Source organism: Electrophorus electricus, chromosome 21, assembly GCF_013358815.1.
Source record: "Electrophorus electricus isolate fEleEle1 chromosome 21, fEleEle1.pri, whole genome shotgun sequence".
NCBI classification, from domain to species: domain Eukaryota; kingdom Metazoa; phylum Chordata; class Actinopteri; order Gymnotiformes; family Gymnotidae; genus Electrophorus; species Electrophorus electricus.
Window position 1 is genome coordinate 4,075,611 of NC_049555.1, and position 10,725 is coordinate 4,086,335.

Below are 10,725 nucleotides of genomic sequence, written 5' to 3' on the forward strand. Positions count from 1 at the left end.
GAATCTGTCTCCAATCACAACGGCGTTAATCTTCCCAATTAGGAGCCCCACACTCCTCTTGGTCGACTCAGCACTGATGTGTGCGTGCCTGTGTGTGTGCCTGTGCCTGTCTGTGTGTGTGTGTGTGTGTGTGTGTGTGTGTGTGTGTGTGTGTGTGTGCGTGACTGCTGTGACCTCCTCTTGCACCGAAACGCAATCTCCCAGTAGAGGAAGAGAGGGAGGGGGAGTGAAGGCTGTCTGAAGTCTGGCCTCTCTCTCTTTCTCTTTCTTTCTCTCGATCTCTCTCTCTCTCACTCTCTCTCCCTCTCTCTCTCTCTTTCGCTCTCTCTCTCTCTCTCTCTCTCTCTCTCTCTTTCGCGCTCTCTCTCTCTCCCTCGCTCTCGCTCTCTGCTCTGTTTCCCCTGCGGACCAGAACGTCTCCCTGGTGAAGGAGATTCTTCAAATGACTCACACGGTAACAGCCCACGTTTAATCCACGCACGTGTGCGTGCGCGCACGTCCTCCCGGGCAGCGGCTTGCAGCTTTCTGGCGTGACTATAAATCGAAGTCTCTTTCCGCAACCCTGCGCAAGATGGCGGCGGAGATTGCTTTGTCTCTTAGCGTCTCAGATACTTTCGTTTCAATGTGAAATTGTCTTAGATTGGTGTCCTTGGACAACTTGAACTAAATTGCTTTGCGTCATTATGTTCGGTGGCAAAAGAGACTCGGGTTGTTTTAATGAGTCTGAAGGAGCGGATTTCACAAGTCTGTCACAAAGTCATTTTTAAGGCGGTGGGTTGAGATCACCGTAGCAACCGGCCAGTTTGTTTGTTTCTTTTAGTTTGTTTGCTTTTTTGTTCACGTAATATGACAGAAACGGTCTTTCACAGAAGAAATGACCGGAGAACGTAGCCTATCGGAAACCGTGCGAACTTACCGAACGACCCGAACGCGCTCCTCTACAACGGTTCGCCCCACTGCCTTGTGGGATTGCCACACTGTCAGTGCACCGTGAACAACATTTAGCAGCTGGCGTCATGACGACCGAAAGCTTAATCACGTATCCTGGGCCCTGTTATCCCAGACGTCGTGCCAAAAATCGTCTCAGGTACACAGGTTACTTAAGTACGAGATTTCCTTTGTGACAGCAAAATGACATTAAAAATAGCCAGGACTCCGCTCAAAAATAGAATAATATAAACTTCCTACTGCGTGGTTCATCAAACATAGCAGGATAGTGGACTACCAGTGGCATCGGTGTCCCAATCCGCTAGTACAACAGTACTCGAGTATGTGAATTCTGTTCTCGTAGGGAAATGGTATACTGGGCGGTACATTCTAGTCAGGATGCCACATGTTTCGTGATTAAAAATTTTTTCTTCCTCCACACCCACGAAACAAATTCCGGCATTCTTAATTAATCGCACACCCGCGCGCTCACACCTCTGGCGCGCATCTGGTCAGGATTTTTGTTCCCAGAATTCCATAATCGTCGGTGAGGAACTACTGGGAATGTCACTGTACTGTGAATGTCGCGGTTGTTTTGTCGTTCTGACTAGCTGATTTAGTAAAAGCTTTTTTGTCGGTTGTCTTTCCAGGTTTTTTTTTTTTTTTAAACAAGTGTAGCTGGTGGGAAACCAAGATGAATTAGACGTTTAAAGGCCACTTGACCGATACCGTTCAGTTACCGTGTGGCGTGTACGTGAGAGTACCGGACCACCGGGGCAGAAACCTCCCGCCTTTCGGTACCTTCGACTTACGATTGAACACTTCGAAAGCTCATAGAATCATGTTATTTGAAACAGTGTATTACTACTATGAAAATGTACTCCGTTTTAAAATGTACTTTTCCAGAACGTTTAGCTATATTCTAGCTACAACTGGTAGCCGTAAGTTAACTAACGTGGCCAGGGCCGTCGGACGTCGTTTAAAGAAACAGCTTATCGCGACTGCTGCGGTTTTGTTGGTAAAGGCTGCCTAGCTACTCTATTCTACGAATACACACCAAAACAGAGCAGCCGAGACGCAGCTACGGTTGTGGGAGCCAAAGGTCTAACGACTGCCTCCGAAACGCTGTCGAATTGGCTAAAAGATTCGAGTCGACTCGATTCCGCAGTATCATCCGGATCTGGTGTGATTTCGTTGTGGATCGGATGGAGGGCATGCTACGTTCTACATGGTCAGTACATCCTGCCTCGACGTGGCCGCTTGCGAGGTTTTTTTTTTGTTGTTGTTGTTGTTTGTTTTTGTTTATTTGTTTTTGGGGGGGCGGGGGTTGCTCGGGAATGACCGAGTTGTTTTGGTGGAAAAACGCCACTTCCATTTCCCAAAGACGGGTAAAACTGGCTCGAATTTTGCGGCCCCGGTTTGTCCAGACAGCCCTGTCTGGAATTAACGTAACCGGATTGTGTTCCTCCAGCCAGCCCCGAGAATGGGCTTTGTTAGCAGGGCCAGATTTGGAAAAGTGGAAGTCTCGAGTTCTTCCAGAGCATCGGCCACATATTGGGCGCAGCCTTCAGTGTTTCTCTGAGCACTGGCTATTACCGGAGTGTGTGTGTGTGTGTGTGTGTGTGTGTGTGTGTGTGTGTGCGTGTGTGTGTGTGTGATGACAGCTGCTTTGCTGTGGAACTCCTCTGGGGTGGGCGGACTCCCAGCCTCCGCTCGCATAATCTCACTGGCCCGCTGCCAGACACACGCGCACGCACACACGCATGTGCACACACACACACACACACACACATTTTCCATTCTCCCTCCTTTCTTCCGCCCTGCTGGTCTCCATAGATAGTGAACGTGAGTGCGTGCGTTTGTGTGTGCGCTCGCGCGAGTGTGCTTCCTGTTTAGCTTTTCCCTGGCAGGGAACGTATGCTGATGGAGAAACGTCCGCCGATCTGTGACTTTCCATCCACCACACACACACGCACACCAGTGCATGGACTCTCCACTGCTCCAGTTGTTTGTGTGTGGGTGATGTTTATTTTAAACTGTTTGTGTCTGCTCCTGAAGTATACCTGTGTGCGGGGGTGTGGGGGTGTGTGTGGGTGGGTGTGGGTGTGTGCATGTGTGGTAGAACACATGTGCAAGCTCCATTTTATGATGTTCTTCTGCGCCTGTGTTTTAGTGGTGTGTGGTGAAAAATGCCTATGGATATAAATGGTTAGTCAGCGCGCGCGTGTGTGCGCGCGCGTGTCGTTTGACTCCTCCTTTGAGCCGTGCTCCCATCTCTGTCCTCAGGTCGTGAAGCGCTGTGCGCTGAAGCGTGCGGCCTCCCCCTCCGATTACGAGCCGACCCCGGTTAAACCTCGCACCCCCTCCCCTGCCTCGCCCGCCGACCCCCCTTCGCCCCCTCCCCCGGCTTTGCCCGCCGTGGCGGCGTCGCTGGTGCCCTTGCCCACGCCGGTGCCCGCGGAGCCGCCCGCCAGCCGCCCCATGCCCCCCGAGGCCCGCCGACTGATCGTCAACAAAAACGCTGGCGAGACTCTGCTCCAGAGAGCAGCGCGCCTCGGCTACGAGGTAAGCCGCTTTGGGTGTGTGTGTGTGTGTGTGTGTGTGTGTGTGTGTGTGTGTGTGTGTGTGTGTGTGTGTGTGTGTGTGTGTGTTTCTGCTCACGTTGCCTCACTTCCTTGTAGTCTCCCCCTTTCCTCTCTCCCTCCCTCCCTGTGTGCTTCTCTCTCTCGCTCTCGCTCTCTCTCGCCCTCTCGCTCGTTCGCTGGCTCACTCTGCGGCTGGCTGCCTCCTCTCTCGCGCCGTTCGCATCTCATTAATTCTGCGTGAGACAGAGTGTGACATGTGAGAGCCCCTGACAGGCACGGAGCGATCGCTTAGCGCTCACACACACACATATACACACACACGCGCACACACACACACTCTCTCTCACACACACACACACACACACACACACACACACACGCGCGCAGTTGCCCGCTCTCTCCCTCTCCCTCCTCCTGTTGTGCACACAGCCTCTCCCTCCCTTTCCTTTTTATATTGCGCCGTCTCGTCGCTCCCCCTCCTCCTCCTCCTCCTCTCTCTCTCTCTCTCTCTCTCTCTCTCTCCTTTTTTGCTATTGCGTGCACACACACGCACACACTTTCACTCGCGCGCACACTCTTGCTCTCTTTCTCTCCCCGACTTGCTTTTTTTTTGACCTCCCTCTTTCTCTCCCACTCGCTCATCGGAAATCTTTAACTCTTTCCTTCCTCGCTGTCTGGATGTTTGTGTTCTGAAATCTGGGATTTGTAGAGGGAAGCGCTCCGCGGGGCCAGGCTGGGACGCGCTCACCTTGTCGCTTCCCAATTTAACATGGTATTCTTTAAAAAAAGAAAAAACGGAATTCCAGAATCGAGGGCTGGCCCGGGAGTTTCTATTGTCCTGAACGTTTTCTGGATTTTTTTTTGTTTGTTTGTTTGAAATTCCCTGTCAATCTGTGGCTTTGTGTATGCAGAGGAAAGAGTCGGATTACTGGAATAATAATGCAAAGTGCTCTGTCGCGTATTGTTACAGATGTGGGAATAAATCCGGCAACTTATAGGCCAATGCAGCCGTATCAAACTCAAAGTGGCTTCTCATCAACGTACCTAGTTAAATATATACACACAAATATATACACAGAGGTTAGGCATTTGTTTATTTTAATATAGAATTATTCCAGACTGTCATATTAACCCTATTAGTGTTCAGTCATCTCACGGAACCTGCGTCTATGCGAAGACGCATATTTTCAAGATCGGTGGGGATTCATTGCGGATAATGGGAACATAACAGGAATGAGAGATGGCGGGGAGAAATGGATTACGCATGGCCGTCAATTCAGTTCCGAAGTTCCCATAGTTTTAACATTATAGAATTCCATGGATGTGGGTTGGAGCGCTGGTGTTTGCTGGTGTATGCCAGTGAAATTCCGTAGACATGGAACGGTGAGCATGCCACACCCACGTACCGGCGCCGTTCCGCGGGTGTCGCGCTGCGACGGTCCCTGGTTGCGGGATCGCGCGGCGGCGTTCCGTGCCTAATTTAGGCAGATTAATGGGCCGCTGGATTAGTTCCGGCAGCGCGGCTGAAAGGCCTGGCGCGGAGCACAGGAAATGAGCGATTACTGCAGCGAGCGCATTCGTGCTCCCCCCCTCCATCCCTCCCGCCCGCCCGCCCGCGCCCCTTTCCCGGTGCCGTGCCGCTTTTTCATCTCTGCCTTTCGCTCGTGTTCTCCGCTCACGCTCCCTCTTTCTCTTTCCGTGTCTCTCCCTGGCGCTCGCTCGTTCCAGTCCCCCTGTAGTGGCAGTACTATTATCCCATGCAGGTGGACAGAGCCTTTCCTTATTGCGTTTATTTACTGTGCATTTTCTGCTACCAGCAGTGGGAATGTTTCAAAGAAATAACAACACTAATAATAATAATAATAATAATAAATAATAATTAATAATTAAGATTGGGGAAGCGAGCCAAGTTTGTTGTAAAGCTGGCCTCCAGGAGAGTCTAAGTGTCAGACAGAGCAAGGCTTGTTTGCGGTTTGCTTTTGCCGTTTCTCCATCTGTCTGTCTGTCTCTGTCGTGCTCTCCTACCGATTTGGGTCGGGTTTTTCCACTTTTATTTATACAGGCTTTTCTCAGCTGGGGAGTAGCGGTGTTCTTTAGGTGTATGTGTGTGCGCGCGTGTTTACTTTGTGTCAATGTCCTTGTTTACTGGAACTGACTGGGCAGCGCCGTCTGCCTCCGTATCACGCAATACTCTGATAACACACACGCACGCACAGTGGCAGCTTGCCCTGGCCTATTTCACCCCCCCTCCCCCTCTGCCACACACTCTCGCCCTCCCGTTTGCTCCCTGGCGTCGTTTTACTCGGGCTAGTTTGGAATGAAAACGATCTTCCTTCCTGTAAACCTTTCGTGCGTCCGAGCGTTGGTAAAGCTTCCAGCGTCTGCAGTTAAAAAAAACCCCAAAACAACAACCTTTCGGGCGTCCGAGACGAGTTTCCAAGTTTCTTCCTTTTTTTGTTTATTGTCTTTTTGGATTTTTAGTTTATACCGCAAATTGGCTTGTGTTTTGGGGCAAGCGGAACCGTCCACATATGCCCGCGTTCTCGCGCGCCCACACACACACACCCCCCTCTCCTCCTCTCGCAGTGGCTGATGTTGGAGCGTGCTGTCGGGTACTGGCTCTCGGCCATTAAGGTCCAATCAGAGATCTGACGAGTACTCTTCCTAATCTCCGCTTTAATTAATCACCGGCCCGAAGGCGCTAAATGCGCCATGTTTTAGGCCATTAGCTACCCGTGCTGCACGCCTCTCGCGCTCACCGGCCTGCGCGCAGGCCTAATTAACACCACCGGGGGAAGGAAGCGCGCGGGAGTCTCCGGATTTTTAATCGAACGGAAATGCCGCCTTATTTCGCAGCACCACTGCGCCTGAATTCCTGCTATCACACGTGATCTACAAATGACGGCGATTTAAACGTTTCCAGCGTGTCGAGCTGCGGTGAGAGCGTTTCAGGGGGAAAAGCCCTCGCTCGCGCGGGAGGTTGCGCGCTCCGCCGGCTTTCCCCGCCGATCCGTGAGTGCGGCGGCTCGTGCGCCCCCGCCCCGAAGGCGCGCGGGCTCTAATGCCGCTCTAATTCCGCTCTAATGCGTCTGGTGACATCCGGTTAGAGGCGGCGGTCCGCGCCGAGCCCCGCGCGTGCCGTAGAGACGTGGCAGGAGCAGCGGAGCGCTCGGAGCACGGCGCGCGCGGCCGAGGGGGAGGGCGAAAGAATGTAATCCTGTGGCGTCTAATATTCCTCCCTCACCGTCCGCTTTAATATCCCTCCTCCCTCTCTCTCTCGCTCGCTTGCTCTCTCTCTCGCTTACGCAAGCAAGCTTTTTCTCTCGCTCGCTCCCTCCCCTGCTGTACGCCCTTTCGCTGGCCTTAGCGGGCGGGGACAGCCTGTCCGCGTGCGGTATGTGTGTGTGTGTGTGTGTGTGTGTGTGTGTCTTTTCACAGGCGGTCGGCGGCGGCTTGTTTTTCTAGCCCTTCGGTTTTTCCTCCCCCTCCCCCGCTGCTCTGCTCCCTCCACGCTCCGCTTCAAACAGGAAGCTGCGTTTGTGTGTGTGTGTGTGTGTGTGTGTGCGCGAAAGATAAGCCACGAGCGCTCACCGCCCTGCCAGGGCTGTGTGTGTGTGTGTGTGTGTGTGTGTGTGTGAGTGAGTGAAGCCACAAGCGGCTCCATGGCGCTGCCACGGCTTTGAAATATGACATGGCTACGCGGTCGATCTTGTCAACGCACCTCTCGCGCCATGTGTGTTTGCGCATGCGCACTGGGGCGTGGGGGCACGCAGCACCCATGTGACCAGCAATAAATGTAAAAGCACCTAAAAAGCAGTAATAAACAAAAATTCATCCCACAGTGAGTGTGTTCACACACTCTGCTTGTTCTTTCCTTCTCTTCCTCCTGCTCTTTTTATCACCTCTCTGTCTCCCTCCCCCCCACTTATTCACTTGTTCCAAAAAAAAATCACTCCCATCACAATAATTTTACTTTCTTTAAGGATTTGTTTTGTGTGTGTGTGTGTGTGTCTGTGAGACAGACGATGGCATTCTAGGCTTCGGTTTTACTTATTTAAGATGCACTCCGTAGTGAATTAGAGCGAGTGGGGAACTGTGTTTTCATGTTGGTTTCTAAGTGCGTGCACACACGTGCGTTCTTTGTGAGCGCGTCCTTCAGTCAGGTGTTTAGCCACTAAACACGGAGTTGTTTAGCACTAAAGTAAATAAATCCTTTTTTTTTTTTTTTTTTTTTTTTTTTTCCGCACTGAAGATGTTTTCAGTCCACTGCATTTCAAGTTCACCACCGTGGCAGCCGGGACGTTAGCGCTCCACGAGCGGGTCAACACCCCACAGTTCCTGTTTGTTTGAAAAGACCCACACGAGTTCGCATTGCCTTAAGAGTCTAATGGAGGTGCTGTGGGGGGTTTTCACTGGAACAAAGGGTTTAGAGAGAGTGCGGGCACGCGCGCGAGTGTGTGTGTGTGTGTGTGTGTGTGTGTGTGTGTGTGACAAAGAAAGACAGATACACTGCAAGTATTGTCTCATGCATGTGAGTGCGCGCGCACACACAGATGGCATGTGCCATTCGTCCTTTGAAAGCCCCACCCTCCAGCTAAAGAGCTGATGTGAGCCGTGTGTGTGTGCGCTCAAAGGCAACCCTCACCACAGGTGCTTACATGCACACACGTAACCTCGGAGGAAGTTTGACCTCTGACACGTGTGTCTCGTACATACCACACAACAGCAGTAAATCTTCACATCTTTAGCCTGACACACCGGTGTCTCCAGTCCACACTTTTTGCGGTTTGTAAACACACACGCACACAGTAATAACCTGACTCATCTCTCTCTCTCTCTCTCTCTCTCTCTCTCTCTCTCTCTCTCTCTCTCATATGCATACACGTCTCCTTTCAGTCTTGGCCCATCTCAGGAAATGACGACAACCAGCCCCCATTGTCTTTGAATCCCAGTCTGGCACGCACTCTCTCTCTCTCTCTCTCTCTCTCTCTCTCTCTCTCTCTCTCTCTCTCTCTCTCTCTCTCTCTCTCTCTCTCTCTCTCTCTCTCTCTCTCTCTCTGGCACGTGCTCCTTTTTTCTTGCTGTTTTTCTTTCTCCCAGCCTTTCTGTGACTCTTTTATTGTCTGTTTTGTCTCCTTGTCTCTCCCTCCCTCTGCCCCCCCCCAGCCCGCGTGATGCTCACGACATCCGTGCTGCCCTAAGCCTGTTGTTTCCGTTCTGTGTGTGTGTGTGTGTGTGTGTAAAATTAGAACACTCGTCAGAGCAGCGAGTGGCTGTGGTTTGTTACGCCTGTCTCTCTCCAGCGGACGGCACCAAAGCGAGACTCGATCCCTTGGGGTGAGAGGGAGAACTCCACAATCCATTTTAATCGCCTGTAATCGCTGCGGAATTCTGGAACTGGTTTAGATGTTTTTTCGTTTTGTTTTTTGCCTCTCCCTGCCGTGTGAGGAGCAGCGCAGCCTCAGTCAATGGCTGTCCCTGGATCAGTCCGTAACCCGAGGTCGCAGCACTCCAGCGACGCGCGTTGACCCCGGATCAGTCCGTAACCCGAGCCACAGCACTCTAGAGTCGCACGCTGACCCGGGAACAGCCTCCCGTCTACGTGCCCGCCCGAGGGCTCACAGTGGGTTGGGGGGTGGGGCACGCTCTCTCAGAGGCCCAGCCAATTGAAACTCAGCACTAGACGTGGCTTCTGTCTCACGCAGGTGCAGCCGCGTGATAATGCGCGCGTGCATACGTGTGTATGTGTGTGTGAGACTGTCGCAGGGAAGGGTTAAGTGTCGGAGTGATGCATCGATTGCAGTTGGTCGCCGGAAGGCGTTTTTAGTGAGGGAGATTAAAAGAGGAGGTGCGTGTGCGTGCGTGCGTGCGTGTGTGTGTCTGTTGGCAAGGGGCAGAACTGCCTCATGCTTTTTACTGCAGAGAAATGAGTGACTGCATTCCAATACCCCCATCTCTCTCTCTCTCTCTCTCTCTCTCTCCCCCCATCACTCTCCGTCTTGCCCCCCCCACCCTCTCTCTCTCTCTCTCTCTCTCTCTCTCCCCCCATCTCTCTGGGCTGTTAAATGCAGCTTTATTGTCTGTATAATGCATCGCTTAGCTCCACTCGCTGCAGACGCACCACACGTGTTCAACTACCATACTCCTTCAGGCCTGCGTGTGTGCGCAGGAATACAGCCTCCTGGCAGACGGAGGGAGTGGAGGAATAAGAAAAGAAATGAAAAAGCTTCCGAAATCAATGACCACTGTGTTAGTAATTGAGAAAGGGCGGTGTGTGTGTAAGAGAGAGAGAGAGAGATATTGGGCCATGTTTGTGAGAGAGAGAGAGAAGGGTGTGTGATAGTGTGTGAAAGAGAAGAGTGAGCACACGCGTGTGTGTGTGTGTGTGTTTCCAGTCTGTCTTTGTTAACAGTACCCTGCTCTTCTCTCATTCAGCGTGATGCAGAAGCATGTTGTATCCTGGATACGGAAAAAGAGGGATGGAAGAAAGGACGGAGTTCCGCTACTGAGAGGGGGGTGGGGGGGGGGGAGCGCTGGAGAGGCATGACGCTTGTTGGTTCTGTGCCACCTGAATCCTACAGCTTACATTCATCTGGGAGCCAGATGCCAGTATCTCCTCTCCTTCTGCAAAGTGTGTGTGTGTGTTTCCTGGAGTAGAAATGCAAAGCCACGCATGTGTGTTTGTGTAGGAAGGCCGGGCTGACACTCCTAGAAGAGTCAGCGGTACTGTTGAGAATGTGTGGTAGCGTTGGGTGCAGTGTTTCTGGAATTGTCTCTCACGAGTATCGACCCCCCCCCCCCCCCCCCAAAAAAAAGTGATTGACAGCGCAGTGCTCCAATGCCTGCCTGTGGTGGCTGTCACTCGCGTCCGGTTTGGTTCTGCGCTGAAAGCTCATCAGGTCCAGTACTGGAGCTCCCAGCATGCAGGCAGATCAGGACATGTAGATAATACACACAGCGCTCTTCACAGATCGTGTTACACACCGACACACACACACACACACACACACACACACACACACACACACACAGCCTGCAGCAGTGGAGAAGAAATTCAGAATTTCCATGAGCCGTGTGATTGCCATCTCTCTCTCTCTCTCTCTCTCTCTGTCTCTCTCTCTCTCTCTGTCTCTCTCTCTCTCTCTCTTTCTCCCTCTCTCCCTCTGTCTCTCTCTCTCTCTCTCTCTCTCTCTGTCTCTCTCTGTCTCTCTTT

General features: G+C 52.1%; 1 protein-coding gene across 3 annotated transcripts in view; it reads left to right on the plus strand.

The window, feature by feature from the left end:
* Positions 1-10,725, plus strand: part of bcor (BCL6 corepressor) — a 40,454-nt gene that overhangs the window by 21,670 nt on the left and 8,059 nt on the right. For 2 of the 3 annotated variants that reach the window (XM_035520837.1, XM_035520838.1), the window contains one exon: positions 3,214-3,492. The exons of the other annotated variant lie outside the window; for it this stretch is intronic. In XM_035520837.1, the coding sequence (XP_035376730.1) occupies positions 3,214-3,492 (279 nt within the window). The remainder of the gene's footprint in view (positions 1-3,213; positions 3,493-10,725) is intronic. 3 annotated transcript variants of the gene reach the window in all.